The following is a 20,271-nucleotide window of genomic DNA, read 5'->3' on the forward strand; positions in this document are numbered from 1 at the left end:
CCGTTACAAGATGTAATAGTCTGTCGGTAGATGGCGCTAGACGTCACCCTAAGACGTGTGTACAAAAAGGAAAGGCATGGAAAGATTTGCGAAGTCCGGCGTGGCTTCCGTAGCTCAATTGGTAAGAGCATTGCACGGATTGCAAAAATGGTGCGGGTTCAAGTCCCGCCGGAAGCGTAAATTTTTCCATTTTTTCCTTTAATATAAAAATGTTTAGAATCGTTAGCAGACGTTTCTGCTTAATAAAAAAAAAAAAAAAATAATAATAATTTCAGGTATGTAATGCTTAAACTGTGGTTGAATAGCCGGGTCCACACTGGCCGTGCGCCTCGCGAAAGTCGCGAGGCAGTGCAAATTTGCTGGGCAAGATGGCGGCCCTTGGTCAGCTGTTGAAAATAGTTTTGCACGAGAGCACATATTTATTGCCGTGAATCGTGAATGATGAATGATTTACTTTCCTTTTTAACCCCCGACGCAAAAACGACGGGGTGTTATAAGTTTGACGTGTCTGTCTGTGTGTGTGTCTGTCTGTCTGTCTGTGGCATCGTAGCTCCCGAACGGATGAACCGATTTCGATTTATTTTTTTTTTGTTTGAAAGCTGAGTTAGTCGGGAGTGTTCTTAGCCATGTTTTATGAAAATCGGTCCACTATGTCGCGGTTGGGGGTTTTTTCAAAATTTTAATTTTGTGGTAAGGTTATTAATTCTTAAACAAAAGAAAATACGAGAACCACGAATTACGTGCCACGGAAATAAATAAGTGCAGAACTATTTTGAACTGCAGATCGAGGGCAGCCATCTTGCGGAGCAAATTTGCTCGGGCGAGGTAAACCCGGCTAATTCATTAGAAAAAAAATGTCTGCGGCGTCCACCACAATTTGCTTCTAGAATAATGGAGATTTTAAATGTTTTTTTTTTTACAGTCTCACAGCATCCCGCCTCCGACAAACACAGATGAAGATACACAGTTGTCGCGCCAGAGAAGGACCTCGGCTAGATTCAACAAAAAGGCTAACGTAAGACTCATTTCTCACTATATTAGGTTACTGGACACTTGAGGCACAGTATAAAGAGTACTATCGTACAGTATGGCCACTCCCGCTCCCCGCTGAAAGTGCCGCCCACCCCCTCTCGGCTACCCCACAGTTACCGCCTGTCAAAAACGCGAACAGTCGACCTGTCATATTTCACTCGTACAAGCATAGTACGCGTTCACCTACTCGAGATTAGACTGTGTGCTAGGAACGCGCCTCTTTCATATATTTGATCGCCAGTGTTCGAGGTGTGTTTGAGGTCTATAGCAAATTTGCAAACCTTACCATTACCACAATGTCCACAGTGCTGACTAGGGATAAAGGAAACATAAAACTCACTGTCTTGGACAAGCTCGAGAGCTAGGCCACACACCAATTGAGCAAGTTGGTAGTGAATATTTGTACCCGTCATTTCCTCCTCCTCCCCACATCTAGCGTCTCGCGAGCGTAGCGTCAGGCTAACTGTATGGAAAAAGACGCCGCGTCGACGTCGCGCCGACGTTACGGCTCAGCCACGACATTGGTCTAAGCGCGGCAGCGGTAAGCGGCGGCCATACATTGGAGCGAGACACTGCGATGGGACTTTTCATTCGCACGTATGGCTGCCGCTCACCGCTGTCGCGCTTAGACCAATGTCGTGGCTGTACATACAGTTGGTCCGACACTACGCTCGCGAGACGCTAGATGTGGGAGGCCCTAAATTTCCACTATACGGTTCCGTTGCAGTAGTTTGCTACGCAAAGAGTTTACCGTTTTTTTTTATCAGGATGCCACAGAATCAGATTCGGATGCGGATAACAACCAGACAGTGATAGAAAAGAAGCCACCTGCGGATGAAGATGAGAATGCGAATATGGACACGAGTGAAGTCAAGAAGGAGGAGGCATCCGAGCCGGCAGAAAACGGACAGGATAGTGAGAGGTTTGTACCGGAATTTAATTTTTCATTAAAATTAAAATTAAAATTTTTAAACCTCAGTTTTGACAATTTGGCCCATATTTCTAGCTTGATATGTGTTAAAATGTCAATTATTAATATTCGCGCCATCTAGCCGAGCGTTCCCCAAAGGTGTATCGCCATCTAGGCCACCGTAGCTTTTTCTATATGGTTCTGAGGTACGTTTTTTTCTTCGACTAGCTGTCTATACGGAGTTACATATGTCTTTGGTACAGTAGTACACCGAGAGAGCGAGAGACAAATTGTGCATATGGCGTACAGTAACGCTTGATCGTATTAGCCGAGAGCTGATCGGCCGTTTTTGCGCGCTCTCGGTCCGAGTCAGTCGGTTCTTGTGGTTCAGATCTTGATAAAAGTAAAGCTTCAATTCAAATGGCCTGATTTGCAACCCAACAAAAACTTTTATAAGGTACAGCGGGGTAAATCTCGACTGGAGGGCAATTATAACTGATCCATTTTCTCCATTATTACAATATGATATATATGATGTTGAGTTCTACATGTATCTACTGAGCACGCCTACCATATAATAACCGGTGGACACTCTATTTAATAATGCAAACATTGTAAAATATGCAAAAATGCACCAGTTTCATTTGCCCCCAGTCGATATTGGCCCCGCTGTACCTTAGGCAGTTATACAAGTTGCAGTCGGGATGCAGACCGTTCGTATCTCTGTCCGTATAACCTAAGTCCTGACTAAGGACTAAATAAGCTAATTTATATATTTCAAGACAATGAAGGAAACACCTAAATGATTATAAACATATGATGTTTTGGACAGAATCCTTATCAGGAACTTCCTGTTCTTTTTTTTTATAGCAATCAAGGCCCCGCTCGATCCACCAGAGGGCGCGGTCGGCGCAGGCAAAAGAAAGAGGATAGCCAACAAGACACAGGTATACAAACTTTTCTCTTTGGAATTTATGGTCTATGCTTCTTGTCATGAGTGTCATGACAGGTTGTCACTTTTGAAACTTCATTGTAAATATTTATTTGTAAATTCTGTTTGTATTTTTATGTTTTTTTATTTCGTTTTGTGTAATGTCCTAAATGTTTAGTTAGTATTTGGTGTTACAGAGTGCCTAGTTTAAGTTTTCGCTAACAAACTTATACCTTACGTTTCCCCCAATGTGTTTTGAAAAATGATTAAAAATATCATATTTACAGTCTTTAAAATTAATATGATACGTTTGGTGAAAAGGGTCTAATAATCTTCAGGTGTGTACAACATACTAAAACTATGTATTTAGTTTGGGATAACATAGATTTATTACAAAATGGATATTGAAATGGGATTGTAACAAAAAATTCATTCATAATTTTTAGTTTTATGAAGCGTGGGGAGCATTTGTCAGAACACTCCTTTAGCTCAGTACACTCCTTTTTGCTGGTTACTTAACACAGCAAAAAGGAGTGTATAAGTTTCTGATGCGATGGCAACGCGCATGTGACACTGCTTGAGTTGCGGGCGTCCATAGATTACGGTGACCGCTTTCCATCAGGCGGACCATTCGCTTGTTTGCCACCGACGTAGTATAAAAAAATCCCGATTTTCAATGCCCACCACATCACTTGAATAACCCGAGTAACAAACGGGCGGTTTCCATAGTGACGGAGTCCTCATCGGAGTCCAGCTCGGAGCTGACGCTGCGGCGCGCCCCGCGGCGCTCCACGCGCTCGCGGCAGCCCAAGCCAGCCTTCGTGCAGATCGCTCAGCGGGAGACGCGCGGCCGAGGTCAGTGCGGACTTAACCTACACACTAACTGCCACTCTCCCCTAGGATCTAAGGATCACACATCGATACTAGTGTCATCAAGAGTTGTCCCTGCGGCACTCCACGCGCTACGCCGCCAAGGTCAGTCCAGACTTAAACACAACCTAGTCAGTAACTTACACTTTTAGGGCAGAAGCAACTTCTCGCATCCTTCTAGGAGTCATCAACCGACACTAGAGTATAGTGACGTCATCAGAGTCAGCGCTCCACCGGCTAGCGGGAACATCTTCGTGCAAATCCCTCCGCCCGCTCCCGGCAGCCAAAGCCGGCCTTCGTACAGATCGGTCTTCGGGTGACCCGCGGCCGAGGTCGGTAGTGCGACACTAGTGTACAGCCACAGAATATATAAAAGTACAAGTAAAGGTACAGCTCGCGACAGCAAATTCGCAGTAAGTAATATGTATGTCAGCATATCGGGCTATGTGTACAAAATCTAATTTTTTGTGTACTATGTGCTATTGTGTGCTATTGCATTTAACCCTATATAATAAGAATTTGGTGACATGCCTGACTTAAAAGAATGACTAGTACCAAAACTAAAAAAAAACAATGATCGAAAAAAAAATGCTTGCACGAACGTACCCCCTACAAGAAGGCTTTGTGTGTGTTTTAGACTAGATTGTGTGTTGTTAAACCCAAACGTATATAACCACAAGCATGCCCGGTGAAGGCTAAAATACTGCATGTATATCATACATGTTTCAACAATGGACCTTCATTTTGCGACCATATTCGACATATATTTTAAAATCTATAAATTAGTGCGCTTCGTTACACATCAACTAGTTAGTACATTATTTTCTAATCAAATGAATTAGTATACTCTTTTATCATGCAACTCTCTTCGCAATCAATGTTTGATCGTCAAAAAGGTCGAGTGATGCTATAATATACTTACAGCCCAATATAAACTAATGAAAAAGATATCAATCTGACGAAGTTATCAATGATGCCCGCCGTAGGCATAGCGCTTAAAGGATTGCAACATTTTTAGCGCCCTCTAGTCCGCCAACTCTTTTTTATCTGCAATCTGTATTGTAATTTTTATGAATAAAAGTTCTGGAGTTGCGACCCACAGTTAAAATACACTGTATTGACAACGGAGTGTACTAGTATATAGATATAAAATATCTGTAAAATACAGTCGCAGAATCGAGGTCCTTACGGTACGTTTTGTTTCAGCAAAAACGTTTACGATACGGAAGAAGCCTTACTGCCTCCGAGAGAGGAAACCCAAAATCCTTCGTAGGAAAACTATCAGATGTAAGCCGTCCCTTTTTTTAAACGTATGATTATTAATGCGCTAAAAGGGTGGTGTGTATAGTTTGGGTGGTGTGTAATTAAGGAGGATTATTTGTAGAATTGACTCTATGCAAAAAAAAATACAAATAAAGCAATGGGGTCAATAAAATACCGTTAAAATTCGCCAACTAAAAATTCGTTGGCGTTAAAAGAGATTATGAAGTTTGCAAAGACACAATTTTGTATGCGTCATGTGAAACATACTCATTATTTTTATAAAAAGCGATGCTTAGCGATCGTTGATGAACATTGTTATTACAAAGTTTTATAAAATGGATCGTAGTCGTATTATGTCCTACCGTGAAAATGTTCATAGGTAGGTTATTTTACAAGATGATGTTAAATTTGATAATTTCGTAATATGTTTGTCCGCAAACACATCCAACAGAAATCATTGGGTTTGGTTTGATTGGTGACAATTGATAAAATTTGGACATTGGGATAGTTAATCTAAATTGCTGAGTAATCCAGGTAAAATCCATTCTAAAAAATAGTACGAATTAGGGTTTCCCCAAACCTACCGACGCGGAATCAGCTCTAGCCGACCAAAAATCGCTTTTTAATATGAAGACATATAAATAAATAAATATTGGGGACACCTTACACAGATCAACTTAGCCCCAAACTAAGCAAAGCTTGTACTATGGGTGCTAAGCGACGATATAAATACTTAAATAGATAAATACATAATTATATACATAGAAAACATCCATGACTCAGGAACAAATATCTGTGCTCATCACACAAATAAATGCCCTTACCGGGATTCGAACCCGGGACCGCGGCGTAGCAGGCAGGGTCACTACCGACTGCGCCAGACCGGTCGTCTATGCGTCGTCGTCGCTGAATGCATCCGTACGCATGTTCATACTAACGAGCGATTTTTGGTCGGCGACAGGATCGGATGTCGGAAGGATTTCTATGGAAAAAATCCAAGATGGCGCCTGTAATGTATGGGATATCGGTCCGACATCCGATATCGGATCGGATAATGTGAAAACGCACTTACGGCTCAGCCACGACATTGGTCTAAGTGCGACAGCGGGGAGCGGCGGCCATACATTGGAGTGAGACACAGCTATGGGACTTTTCATTCGCACGTATGTCTGCCGCTCACCGCTGTCGCGCTTAGACCAATGTCGTGGCTGGGCCGATTGTGTGTTCGCATCGCGTGATGCCCGAGTTGTATTCTCCAATTTACAATATGTTAGGTTAGGTGTATATGTGGGAATGATTTGCAGCTCAATCCCCGTCGAGCAGCAGCAGTAGCACAATGAGCTCGGACACGGACGAGGACCTTAACGTCACCATGAAGAAGAAGACCAAGGGCAGGTAAGCATCTGCCGGAATACTCTAAAACTGAAACTTATCTAAAAACGTAACTCTTCAAATAAGCTAGTTTCCTACTAGTCAAATCAGCTTCTTTTTAAGAACTGTCAAAACGATTTGCTAATATGGAATTACTATGAAACACTGAGGAGTGACGTCACAGTCAATTCTTTTACTTTATATCTTTTTCTTTGACTTATTAAATAGAAATTATGTTTAAAAACTAGGGATGTACCGACTAGTCGCCGACTAGTCGGGAAAGCCGACTATCCGGCCACATTTGTAGTCGGCGATTAGTCGGCGACTAGTCGGCAAAAAAGGCCGATTAGTCGGCACATTATAAGTGATAGAAAAACAGTACAAACATAAATTAACAGCTGATTTTGTTGTATTATGAACCTATTTGTTATGTTGTTAGTCAAAAGAATCATAGGCAGGATTCCTACCCACTTAAGCCAAACCGTTTGTTAAAAATGGAAATTGTATATCAATATTCTCATTGACCTTTGAACCTTTAAAAAATAATGAAATGCTCCAACAAACGACCAATGTAATTCAAAAATTTTGATAAATTACTCGAAAATTATGTTCTGGCCGACTAGCCGACTAGTCGGCCGACTAATCGGCCACCCAAGCGCCGACTAGTCGGTAGTCGGCCTAGTCGGCCAAATCAATAGTCGGTACATCCCTATTAAAAACATATCTACTGTCTATATTTTTCTTCTAATTATGTGGTGCTTTATTTCGTGCACTGCATAAACTATTTTAAGTATAGGGACTTCATCGCGTAAGACTTAAGTTTATATTTAAACCGGCGTTTCGGACGTGACATTACGTCCGTGGTCACGGGTTGACTGGCTGGGAGTTGTATCAACATCTTTTACCTGTACGAGTTTTTCGAACTACCCGCACTTGATTGTCATTCATTAGTCACTTCTACGCCAAGGTTGCCACTTTGCCTACACACAACACTCACGAGATATGATGGTATTCGTGGGGCTTGTTTGGATTGTAAAATAGTGTTTAACCGTTTTTTTTATATTTTTTAGACAAAAATCCAAATCAACAGACGACAAGAAAGATGACAGAGCACTAAGAGACATACAACCTGTGGAAGTCGATGGAAGCGTCAGATTCTCATCCGTAAGATATTTTCAAAAGTATTTTGTCAAATTGTTGGTATTGCAATAAGTCCAGTTAATTATTTAAGCTTTCTGTAGTAAGCGTAATTTAATAACGTTACTTTTCAACAGGTCGGAGGTTTAGAAGAGCACATAAAATGCCTCCGCGAAATGGTCCTCTTCCCCTTAATGTACCCAGACCTGTTCAGCAAGTTCAACACGAGACCAGCCAAAGGGGTCCTATTCCATGGACCGCCGGGCACGGGCAAAACTCTACTGGCTAGAGCGTTGGCGAATGAATGCAGTTTAGTAGGAGGGAGAAAGGTGGCATTCTTTATGAGAAAAGGAGCGGATTGTTTGAAGAAATGGGTGGGGGAGAGTGAGAGGCATTTGAAGCTGCTGTTCCAACAGGTATGTTAAATTGGTAACTCTTGTCTAGTCCTTTTCTCCTGGAACATTCTAGCTAAAGGGGTCATATCTAATGGTACTGGCTAGAGTGCTTGCGAACAAATGCAGTTTAGTGGGAAGAAAGCCAAGAAATGAAGAAATTGTTATGAGAACACGAGTGGATTGTTTGGAAAAATGGGTGGGAAAGGGAGAGTCACTTGAAGCTACTGTATCTACCAACAGGTATGAATAGTTAACTCTTTTAAATCCTTTTATCCTGGTACATTCTAGCTAAAGGGGTCATATCTAGTGGTTCACCGGGCACAGACAAAACGTTACTACTGCTAGAGCGCTCGCGAACGAGTACAGAAAGTTTGCCTTCTTTGTGATAAAGGGAGCGCAGAGTGAGAGACATATTTTAAATCTATACATACAGATCATGCCACAGTTGGACAGTAATCTAGCAGGTTCTGTGGCAAATATTGTTGCAATAAATGATGTTACTGTTGTTTCTCGGCAGGCAAGTAAGATGAAGCCGTCCATAATATTCTTCGATGAGATCGATGCGTTGGCGCCGGTACGGAGTGTCCGACAGGATCAAGTTCACGCCAGCGTCGTGGGCACCCTGCTTGCAGAGATGGACGGATTGTGTGACAGGTATACTTTTAACTACTATATTTGCTCTCAACCAAACTGACGACCGAGGCAATAAAACCCCAGGTGTCGTAGCCGAATGGCATTTCTGCGATGCGAAACGAAAACGAAACGCCGCGAAAGGTAGTCTGGCTCTGTCGCGCCAATACGCAAGAGCGATAGAGATAGATAGCTAGCGTTTCGTATCGTGAGCGTTTGTGCCATTCGGCTATGTACCCTGAGCTCGCGTTATCAGTTTCCCATTGTCTTTCACGGAGCGAGCCGAGACCTGTATCTACGTTCCTATGGGGTCTATGGGGGTTCTACTTGCACCATAGCCTGCTAAGATTTTTTTTGACGCCATAGACAGCCGATTTTTGGACAACTTCTGACAATCAAATTTACTACATAACAGGCACATCACAACTTATACCAAGCTGTAAAATTCGAAGCAAGAGTGACAATATCTGATTCAATTAATCATGAAGCTACCTTAATGTGGTCCGATCAGAAGAGAGGTTACCGTGAAAGTAGACTTTCTTGCACACAATCGACCATGGGATCTTGAATCTGCGGGGACCCTTACGAATACACTTCGAACCATTGGGATCTGTTGTGCAAATCGACCATGGTCATACGATGATCGTGCTTTGGATTACCATTTCTCCTTTTTATGTTTTACAGAGGCTGAGTCATGAGGTGGTTCGGTTCCCCATTTTTTCATTCATCATTCTTTGTTACAGAGGCGAAGTGATAATAATCGGCGCGACCAACCGTCTGGACGCCGTAGACCCGGCGCTCCGCCGCGCGGGCCGTTTCGACCGAGAACTACACTTCCCTCCGCCTCACGCCGCCGCTAGGAGGGAGATCTTAGACATCTACACTAGTCACTGGAGGCCTAAGCCTTCGGATGAGACGCTGGATCATTTGGCGCAGGTCGCTAGCGGCTATGGAGGTAAGGTTACTACTTATACTTATTACTACAGCATTTATGTAGAATTGTAGCAAGTTACGTGAGTGTCACTCCCTCCGCCTCATGCCTCATAAATAAATAAATGCCGCCGCTAGGAGGGAGATCTTGGACATCTACACTAGTCACTGGAGGCCTAAGCCTTCGGATGAAACGCTGGATCACTTGGCGCAGGTCGCTAGCGGTTATGGAGGTAAACTAGTCTTACTACGTAAATATGTTGGAAATTATTTCATAACACTTTAAGTTCTCGCATTTTGTACACATATTTAAGGTCACACACAGGTCGAACGCATTAACTTATTTTACCTTTCTTCCAACATGTGTATTGTGTGTGGTCGCGGAAGACTGTCTTCTGGAAGACTTGGAAATTATGTTTAAAAAAAGAATCTACTGTACAGTAAATCATTCAATCCTGTAGAACCTTTTCGCAGTAAACCCTTGTTCAAAGTTCAAACTGAATTATATAGCAAATAAAGCACGATGACAATAAGACAAGGTTCTAGAGTGGGCTAGTATGCTAATTGGTTAACCGCACCTACGTAAAAATTACTATTATCACCCGATTTTATTTGTTTGTTACAGGTTCGGATTTGAAGGCGTTATGTTCGGAAGCAGTATTAAAAGCATTACGGAGAGTGTATCCACAAGTGTACGAAAGTGAATACGCGTTACTAATAGACACCAAAAATGTGAGTGATTTTTTACTTTTTTTCAGATCTCCTTGACATATTAACTTTTACCGTATTGCAACGGCGATGATTACCACTGAAACCGTAGACGTCTATTTGTTATTTAAGTATGGACTGAAACATATAATTGAAAGGAATGCTTTGTTTTCCTGATTTTTCAATAGATGTCAGTTTGCGACCTTTAACAGTACACCAATACATGTCCCCTTTTATGCAGTAGAATAACTAATAAATGTTTGTTTCATAGGTGGAAGTAACTCAAGAAGATTTACTCCAAGCCATGCAGTCCCTGGTAGCAGCGGGTGCCCGAACCAGCCCCCTACCAGCGAAACGGTTACCGTCACACGCGGCGCCCCTACTACAAGCTCAGATACAGGCCGCCGGCGAGCTTATGAACAACGTCTTCGTACATGAGAAGAAGTAAGAATAACACACTTTATCATTTGAATAATAACTGTAGACCTGTACCCCTTACTTTAAGCCGTGTAGTCCCTAAGTAGTATTGGCAGGCGCTCGTACCAGTCCCCTACAAGCGAAACGGCTACCGTTACACGTGGCGCCCCTGTTCCAAGCTCAAATACAGCCCGCAGGCGAAGAACGTCTTCGTACATGAGAAGAAGTAAGAATAACACACTTTATCATTTGAGACACCTGTAGACCTGTACCCCTTACTTTAAGCCATGCAGTCGATAGTATTGGCGAGAGCTCGCACCAACTAGCGCATGTGGCGCCCCCACTTCAAGCTCGGATACAGGCCGCCGGCGAGCTTATGAACAAACGTCTTCGTACATGAAAAGAACATACATACATACATACATACATACATATAATCACGCCTGTATCCCATAAAGGGGTAGGCAGAACACATGAAACTACTAAAGCTTCAGTGCCACTCTTGGCAAATAAGGGGTTGAAAGAAAACGAAACTGTGACATTGCAGTGACAGGTTGCCAGCCTCTCGCCTACGCCACAATTTAACCCAAGAAAAAAGTAAGAATAATTCACTTTATCATTTGAAAGACACATGTAGACCTGTACCCTTTACTCCAAGCCATGTTAGTCTATAGTATTGGCGAGTTCTCGTACCAGTCCTCTACTAGCGAAACGACTAGCGTTACATGTGGCGCCCCCACTTCAAGCTCAGATACAGGCCGTCGGCGAGCTTATGAACAACGTCTTAGTACATGAGAATAATTAAGAATAAGACTCTATTTGTATGACACTGGCAACAGTTGAAACTAAATAAATGATAGAACTGTCTGCCTAAGCGAAATTATTATTGTCATTTTAGAATTTTAACTTTATGATAATGTGGTACCAATCGAATATTGGTGAATCAACCAAGCGGCAACACTGGACGTTCTTTACTGGACACCTCACTAAAAACAATTTACGTAAATGTATTGTTGCAAAAAATAAAAAAAAACCGGCCAAGAGCGTGTCGGGCCACGCTCAGTGTAGGGTTCCGTAGTTTTCCGTATTTTTCTCAAAAACTACTGAACCTATCAAGTTCAAAACAATTTTCCTAGAAAGTCTTTATAATGTTCTACTTTTGTGATTTTTTTCATATTTTTTAAACATATGGTTCAAAAGTTAGAGGGGGGGGACGCACTTTTTTTTCCTTTAGGAGCGATTATTTCCGAAAATATTAATACTATCAAAAAACGATATTAGTAAACCCTTATTCATTTTCAAATACCTATCCAACAATATATCATACGTTGGGGTTAGAATGAAAAAAAATATCAGCCCCCACTTTACATGTAGGGGGGGTACCCTAATAAAACATTTTTTTCCATTTTTTATTTTTGCACTTTGTTGGCGCGATTGATATACATATTGGTACCAAATTTCAGCTTTCTAGTGCTTACGGTTACTGAGATTATCCGCGGACGGACGGACGGACGGACGGACGGACGGACGGACGGACGGACGGACGGACGGACGGACAGACAGACATGGCGAAACTATAAGGGTTCCTAGTTGACTACGGAACCCTAAAAACGAACCAAATTTGCAATACTTTTGTACAACCTTGAACTTCCTTTCTTAGTTTTCATACTGATCTTTCTTTAACAGGATCGGCGACGTCCCCCTATCTCCAAGCGTGCTCCTAATCAGCGGGGAATGTGCAGAAACTCACATAGCACCTGCATTGCTAGCTCAGTTGGAGCACTGTACGGTGAAGGAGCTCAGTATGAGCACGTTGCACTCCGTACACGCGTTCACACAAGAACAGGCGCTGATCACTGTAAGTAGAGACACGATTTTTGACGAAAACGACTACCTTCTAACATTCTCCTTCACCAAATAGACAGGGAAGGCGAACATTTCGCCAGTATCGCCTCCCGGGCGAATTTAGATAGGCAAATCGGTGATCTGTTATGTTTGATTAATCCTTGTGGAGGTTAGCTGTCGCTTTGTTGGTGGGTTCCCTTAAACACTTTTCAAAACTTCGACCAGGAGGCAATTGGTCATGGAAACCTATTCCTGACTCGTAGTTTAGTATACCGATTGAACCTATGTTCCATATTAAACTTATTTCATAACTTTCGAGAAACAATAATTTGTGGCGGTCTCGAGCAAATGATACCTCATTGTCGCTTAAGCATATGGATAACAGGATATTCATATAACGACAATTTTCGTCCTTATTGTAAGTGACAACGTGGTACCTTTTACTTCAGAATGTCACATCTATCTATATAATAACCTTCATTCAGATCTGGCAGGCAAGTATGGTCGCGCGATAAATGATAAATCATCAGGCCGTCCCTATCACGCTATTTATAAGTTCGATAGGAACGGCCTGCAGCCCTAGCACATGATGGCCGCGAGAGTATGTCGCCGCGAGATAGACTACCTGTCCTTATGTCATTAATACAATTAGACAAAGACGTCTCATCTATCTCGCGGCGACATACTCCCGCGGCCATCACATCATGTGCTAGGCCTACTGATGTTTTATCATTTATCGCGCGAGTTGCTTGCCTGCCTGATTTAAATATGTTATTCCAGCTATTCTCCGAATGCCGACGCGCCGACCGCGGTTGCGTGCTCTTCCTTCGCGACTGTGCCGGAGTCTGGGCCATGTTGGGAGCAACAGGCGCAGCGTTATTTGCTCAACTATGGAGGACCAGAGCCGCTGGAGACGCTACTCTTTTGCTGGCTACTTCTAATGTACCACATAAAGATCTACCGCTAGAGGTAAGACTTACTTAAGTTGCTTTTTTACATTATGCGATCCGATTTCGGATGTCGGACCGATATCCCATACATGTAAGCCGCCATCTTGGATTTTTGCCTTTGAAGTCCTTCCGACATCCGATATCGGATCGGATAATGTAAAAACGCACTTAGTAACAGTATAATAAAGAGTACTATCGTACAGTGTCACAGATGTCATATATACCATAGATCAAGCAAACGTATCTACTTAGCGTGTCAAATGAACTCAGTGAAATCCACTGAGTTGTCCGTCTTTACTCGCAGCTTGCAGCTTTCGGGCGTCAATTTTTGTAAGTTGAAGTCAACCAAAACATAAAAAATGCCTCGTTACGTGATATTCAATTGCAACAACACAAAAATTATGAACAATCAAGAGCCTGAGACATATTTAAAATTACAGGCAAGAATAAACTTCAGTACAAAATTTGACACGCTCGGCCCCTATACAAATATATGAATTTGTTTCTTCTATCTAAATTAAGTTCTGTGTACAGTGTGGCCACTCCCGCTTCCCGGTGAAAGTGTCGTCGATGTGACCGAGTGCGGGTCTCGGCTACATCGACCAGTCATATCTCACTCATACAAGCATGGTACGCGTTCGCCTACACGAGCTTAGACTGTGTGCGTAGGAACGCGTTCCTTTCATATATTTGATCGCCATAGTCCGAGGTGTGCTTTAGTAGACTCTTGTTCTTTGGCCATGATTGTGGAGTATGGACCATGCTGGGAGCAACCAGTGTAGGGTTATTTGCTCAACTATGGAGGACCAGAGCTGCTGAAGACGCTATATATACTTAAGCTAGCTACTTCTAATGTACCACATACTCGCTAGCTTTGTATTTGAATAGACTGTTTAGCGATATACTGCCATTGCTGTTAGCTGTGTAGCGGCAGGGGCGGCTCACTCCGCTATTCTATCGCCACGCTACAAGTATATGCCAGCGGCCGGAGTTCGCGGCCCATTAAGTGGTGACGACCAACGCTCGGCGCAATAAAATTCAATATCGACTGCTCGCGTGCGGTCCGTTTGTTAATACATACATACAATCACGCCTGTATCCCATAAAGGGGTAGGCAGAACACATGAAACTACTAAAGCTTCAGTGCCACTCTTGGCAAATAAGGGGTTGAAAGAAAACGAAACTGTGACATTGCAGTGACAGGTTGCCAGCCTCTCGCCTACGCCACAATTTAACCCATATCTCATAGTCGCCTTCTACGACACCCACGGGAAGAAAGGGGGTGGTGAAATTCTTAACCCGTCACCACACAGGATTCGTTTGTTAATGTAGGTAAGAATTTAGAATAGCGGCATTTTGTTAACATCAAAGGAGTGATCCTTCTGTATTTGTATTATTATATATTCTGTGGGAGCGGGGAAATGCAGCGGGAATAATGGAGATTGAGTGGTGGTTATTTCAGATTAATTTTGTGACTTTATTATTTAATTAACCAAGGTACGTAGCCGAATGGCATAAACGCTCACGAAAGGAAACGCTCGTAGATATCTATCTCTATCGCTCGTGCGTATTGGCGTGACAGAGCGAGACAACCTTTCGCGGCGTTTCGTTTTCGTTTCGCGTCGCAGAAATGCCATTTGGCTGCGGCACCTGGTTGTATTTAATTATAAAGTATGTAATTTGCCCCCAGGTTCAAGACCTTTTCCCCGTCTACAAAGACTGCGTATACTCCGTACGGGAACCGAGCGCTTCCGAAGTTATCGCGTTCTTAAAGCCGATCATCACCGAAATTCCGTTGGAACCGCCCGTCATAGAGAATCATGAGCCGCCGCCTCCGCTGCCGAGAGGTTTGTACCTTAGTTAGGGCCGGTTGCATCAAACCGTCTGTCATCGTTAAAGCGTTCGTTAATTTTTTATTGTATGGGAAGTTCCACAGACATCTGCTGCGTGACGATGATGTGTCTGTCAAATGTGGTTCATGCAACTGGCCCTTAGTTACTTATAGTGGGCTTTTTCCGTAAGTCGACAAGCATTGTGCCTATTTTGCGTGAAAGACGAGGTGGCGCTTACTCTAACCACCCTAAGCTCTCTATAGTGTTCTTAGGTTGCTATATACCTCTCAGTGTGTTGTACTTAATTTGCGATGTTATGCATATTTTAGTTCAACGTTCTTATTCATGCCTCAGTCTATTAAATTGAGTGTAGTGTAGTGTACAAAGAAATGACCAAATTTTTGTAATTGTTAGGGCATTTAGTATAGGTAGATATTTTATTGAATGAGCAGTTTCATAGTTTATCGTGATGTAGCGATCTACATAACAGCCTATTAAATAAAAATAAAATAAATAAATATTATAGGACATTCTTACATAGATTGACTGAGCCGCACGGTAAGCTCAAGATGGCTTGTGTTGCAGGTACTCAGACAACGATATATAAATAAATAATAAATATTGGGGACACCTTACACAGATCAACTTAGCCCCAAACTAAGCAAAGCTTGTATTATGGGTGCTAAGCGACGATATACATACTTAAATAGATAAATACATACTTATATACATAGAAAACATCCATGACTCAGGAACAAATATCTGTGCTCATCACACAAATAAATGCCCTTACCGGGATTCGAACCCAGGACCGCGGCTTAGCAGGCAGGGTCACTACCGACTGAGCCAGACCGGTCGTCAAATATATAATATACAAATACTTATATACATAGAAAACATCCATGACTCAGGAACAAATATCTTTGCTCATCACACAAATAAATGCCCTTACCGGGATTCGAACCCGGGACCGCGGCGTAGCAGACAGGGTCACTACGCGCTAGGCCAGACCGGTCGTCCAGATGCATTTGGAATTTTAAAGCGTTCATGTTATTGTGGTTACAAATACTGAAACGAGACAGTCGCCTGTCGTCTTTGGTGTTAAAATAGCTAATTGAATTATGTGTTGTAGCGCCTCCGCCGCCGCCGCCCCGTGAGACCGAAGAGCAGATATCCCGTCGCAAGCGCAAGGAAGACTACAAACTACGCGAGCTGAGGATATTCCTGCGGGACATCTGCAGGAAGCTGGCTTCCAACCGACGCTTCTACAAGTTCACTAAACCCGTGGACCTGGAGGAGGTATGAATCAGTGTTTAGTTCCCCCCACAGCAGTGCCACCTCGTGGACCGAATGGCTAGTTAGCGGATGTAAGCGCAAGGAAGACTAAAAACTGAGAGAACTGCGGATATTCCACCGAGATATCCCAGGAAGCTAGCTTCTAGCAGACGCTTCTACAAATTCACTAAACCTGTGGACCTGGAGGAGGTATGAACCAGTGTTTCAGCTCCCCAGTGGATTTAGAGGGGGTATGAGTCAGTTTTAGCACTTTTAGCTCCTCCCACTGCCGATTCGTGTCAAGTGCCAAAATCAAATTAGAATATGAGTACGTAAACTCGGTCAGTCTCGCATACCAATTTCATCCCTCTTTCTATTGAAAAAGTTGGCTTTCCACAAAAATATTTATAGGGTCAATCAGCGGTAAGAGTAACACGAGTCACGATTTTATGGCATGTTCCATTTATTCACGATGCAAGCTTAAGTGATAATCTATCTTTAAATAAGTGTTACTTTCCCGATATATGCATAAGTCCTTTCATTTGCAGCTGTAGTTCAAATGAACAATGAAGTCGTGACTCATGTTACTTTTACGTCGATTCACCCTATAACTTATAGAAAGGTTCTAGATATTATCTTTCTAATTAAATTTGAAGTATTATATGAGTTGATTTTTTTTTTCATCCGTACAAAATGCAACAAAAATCAAAAAGACTCGTTTCTGTGATCTTTTGTAAAGTTATACATTTATTGACAGGTGACAGACTACCTGGAGATCGTGAAGCAGCCCATGGACCTGGAGTCGATGATGACCAAGGTGGACATGCACAAGTACAACTGCGCGAAGGAGTTTCTCGAGGACATAGACTTGATATGCGCCAACGCGCTCGAGTATAACCCGGACAAGTGAGTACGGACAGAAAAATTTCGACACTTATGTCACAAGCAAAGAGGATCGAGTATTAAAGAGAGTTACTGTCAAAGTAAAATGTGTAATCACAGTGGATAGACTGCCATCTCTCGACACAAGCTTAAAACTTTTAAACCTCAGTTTTGACAATTTGGGCCATATTCTTAGCTTGATATGTTTTAAAATGTCAAATATTTATATTAGCGCCATCTAGCCGAGCGTACCCCAAAGGTGTATCGCCATCTAGCTCACCGTACCTTTTTCTGTATGGTTTTGGGGTACGTTTTTTTCTTAGACTTTATCGGTCTATACGAAGTTATATAGGTCTTTGGTCACAAGTGATACAATGATTTACTGCATGTTAATTATAAGATGTAATGTTTTGAAAAGAAGTGGCTCGCCGAGTTTCTTGCCGGTCCCATAGTGGATACCCCCCTCCCAACTGAGGGGGGACTGAAATCTTCTCGAGGCTGAGGCGTAGGGTTAGAGCCGGCGTAGCTTTATTTGATGTTCATATGCGCATTGTAATATGCCTACTTGGAAAATAAATATTTCATTTCAAAACTGTCTTCTCTGTGATATTTCAACAAAGGCTTACCTCTTTATTTTAATCAGGCTTCACACTTTACGAAAAATAGAAAATACTGTATTACAAGAAATACGCGAACGAATCAAACCGCCATGACAGACGAAGTAATATGGCTGACAGTAAGTAGACTCAAAGAGGATCGAGTATTATAGAGAGTTACTGTCGAAGTAAAATGTGTAATCACAGTGCATATACTGCCATCTCCTGGCACAGGCTTAAAACTTTTAAACCTCAGGTTTGACAATTTGGCCCATATTCTTAGCTTGATATGTTTTAAAATGTCAAATATTAATATTAGCGCCATCGATCTGAGCGTACCCCAAAGGTGTAATGTCATCTAGGCCACCGTACATTTTTTTGTATGGTACTGAGGTACGTTTTTTTCTTAGACTTAAAAGATTTTATGTTCATAAAATGTAAAATCGTACAAAACTTTTTTGATCTTAGTTTCGCCAGCCGTACATTATCATAACAATAAGCCATTGTCCAATCTTCGAGTACGTCGGAAAAAAGAAAAATAATAATTTACATCCTCCTGTGTTAAATTATGTATAATGCCTCTTACACCAGTAAATTTTTTGAAAATTCGCGTTTGTATGGGACAACGAGACTATTTCATAGAAAGCTCCACATAAAGCCAAACTGTCTGACAATACTTAATCTATTTCCTGACAGGATACGGAGGGTGGGTTAATTTTGTCTTGGCACAGGAGGTGAAAAATTAATTTATTTTGAATTTATGAAAATTCTAATAGTTTTAAGATTTAGAAAATATTGTTTTACCTTTATTTAATTCTGTGTTCACATGTATCTTTCTCTCTTCCATTGCCTTGCCGTCTCCAAAGGGCTAGAGGGATGTATAGGTATGAAAACTGCAACTTGATAAAGTAGTGACTTAATAATAATATGTAAAATTGTATGACATATTTATGTATGTACATCCTCTAACCTTTTTGTAACATGAAGGGCTGCCACCTGTATTTTCTGTCCTGGTTATCCATACTTGGTACAGTCGGAAAAAGAAGTAGCTAAGCAGTCAAAGGTGTAGGCAGATAATTGTAATATTTTGCTGATTTAATTTGTTCTTCTGCTGACTGTACAAGTGGCTGAAACACTTACCTAATAATCAATTACAAATGTGTCTTTTAAGTGGATTATACATCTATAGATGGCGGTTCTAGAAACATGTTACTTGTGCATTCCTTATTGCATAAAGCTTTTTGAAATAAATAGTACCTTGATATCTTTGCAAACTTGCGTATGCATGCATTTGACGAGTGGCTTAATATCCTTGACCATAACCAGACCCTATAGTAATTTGAGTAACACCCAGTTGGTCGAGTAAGTAAAACTATAGCTTCCCATATTACGCTCATTCAATTTTGAACCTTACAACTAAGTTTCACCTTCACAGAACGTCATCAGACAAGCAGATTCGTCACGAAGCCTGCTCGCTACGCGACCACGCGCACGCTTTGATCGACGTCGAAATGGATAGCGATTTTGAGCTCGAGTGTCAAGATATAGCGAGGAGAAGAAAGGATGAGGGGACGGCGGCTGATAACGATCTGCCGGACTTTATATACACAGCTTCTAATCTACGTAAGTATTGGGATACATGATCCTCATAGTTAATATCGTTGATCATTGAGATGGATCGTTGACTTTGAGTTGGAGTACTAAGATAATTATAGGTGGAAGAAGAAAGGATGAGGGTGTCAAACCTATCGCCGACCAAAAATCGCTCGTTGGTATGATGACGCTTACGCGTCGTCGTTGCTGAACGCATCCTTACGCATTCAAAATCTTAAATTAGAAGAAATTGATCTCATTTCAACGAGACTTCGATATCTGTCCACTGACGTGTATCTCTCATATTTGTTTACCGTTTCTATGATGCCATTTTATTTTTCATAAAACACACGTATAAAAGTTTACCTTATGCTAATGTTCGCGAACACCATTAGTGTTAACAAAACCTTGCTACTTTTTAGATGTGTCCGCGAATCTAGACTGCACGGGCGACACCAAGTCTCCTCACACGCCCGGCCCGGAGCGAGACAGCGTCAAGCGTAAACGGCGTCGCATGAACGCGTGGTCCAAGGGACTCGTCGTGAAGCGACAGAAGACGCAGAAGGTAAACCTTTCTAGATCATTCTAGACTGCTCTTCCAAGAGCAATTCTCCCCACACGTGAGACAGCGTCAAGCGTAAACGGCGCCGCATGTACGTGTGAACAAAGGGACTCTTGCTCAAGCGACAGAAGACGCGGAAGGT

At 42.2% G+C, this 20,271-nt stretch overlaps 1 protein-coding gene across 3 annotated transcripts in view; it reads left to right on the forward strand.

Annotated features, from left to right (window-relative positions):
- The window catches only part of LOC125230947 (ATPase family AAA domain-containing protein 2-like), a 39,770-nt gene that overhangs the window by 16,481 nt on the left and 3,018 nt on the right, over nucleotides 1-20,271 (forward strand). For 2 of the 3 annotated variants that reach the window (XM_048136249.1, XM_048136251.1), the window contains exons 6-24: nucleotides 923-1,015; nucleotides 1,800-1,954; nucleotides 2,813-2,889; nucleotides 3,603-3,728; nucleotides 4,950-5,030; nucleotides 6,311-6,401; nucleotides 7,448-7,541; nucleotides 7,652-7,930; nucleotides 8,427-8,563; nucleotides 9,283-9,494; nucleotides 10,095-10,201; nucleotides 10,449-10,621; nucleotides 12,281-12,452; nucleotides 13,220-13,408; nucleotides 15,080-15,236; nucleotides 16,354-16,520; nucleotides 17,254-17,402; nucleotides 19,410-19,597; nucleotides 19,990-20,132. In XM_048136249.1, coding sequence (XP_047992206.1) covers nucleotides 923-1,015; nucleotides 1,800-1,954; nucleotides 2,813-2,889; nucleotides 3,603-3,728; nucleotides 4,950-5,030; nucleotides 6,311-6,401; nucleotides 7,448-7,541; nucleotides 7,652-7,930; nucleotides 8,427-8,563; nucleotides 9,283-9,494; nucleotides 10,095-10,201; nucleotides 10,449-10,621; nucleotides 12,281-12,452; nucleotides 13,220-13,408; nucleotides 15,080-15,236; nucleotides 16,354-16,520; nucleotides 17,254-17,402; nucleotides 19,410-19,597; nucleotides 19,990-20,132 — 2,790 coding nt within the window. The remainder of the gene's footprint in view (nucleotides 1-922; nucleotides 1,016-1,799; nucleotides 1,955-2,812; nucleotides 2,890-3,602; nucleotides 3,729-4,949; nucleotides 5,031-6,310; nucleotides 6,402-7,447; nucleotides 7,542-7,651; nucleotides 7,931-8,426; nucleotides 8,564-9,282; nucleotides 9,495-10,094; nucleotides 10,202-10,448; nucleotides 10,622-12,280; nucleotides 12,453-13,219; nucleotides 13,409-15,079; nucleotides 15,237-16,353; nucleotides 16,521-17,253; nucleotides 17,403-19,409; nucleotides 19,598-19,989; nucleotides 20,133-20,271) is intronic. The other variant, XM_048136250.1, reaches the window with a different exon arrangement.

This window comes from Leguminivora glycinivorella, chromosome 11, assembly GCF_023078275.1.
Source record: "Leguminivora glycinivorella isolate SPB_JAAS2020 chromosome 11, LegGlyc_1.1, whole genome shotgun sequence".
NCBI lineage: Eukaryota > Metazoa > Arthropoda > Insecta > Lepidoptera > Tortricidae > Leguminivora > Leguminivora glycinivorella.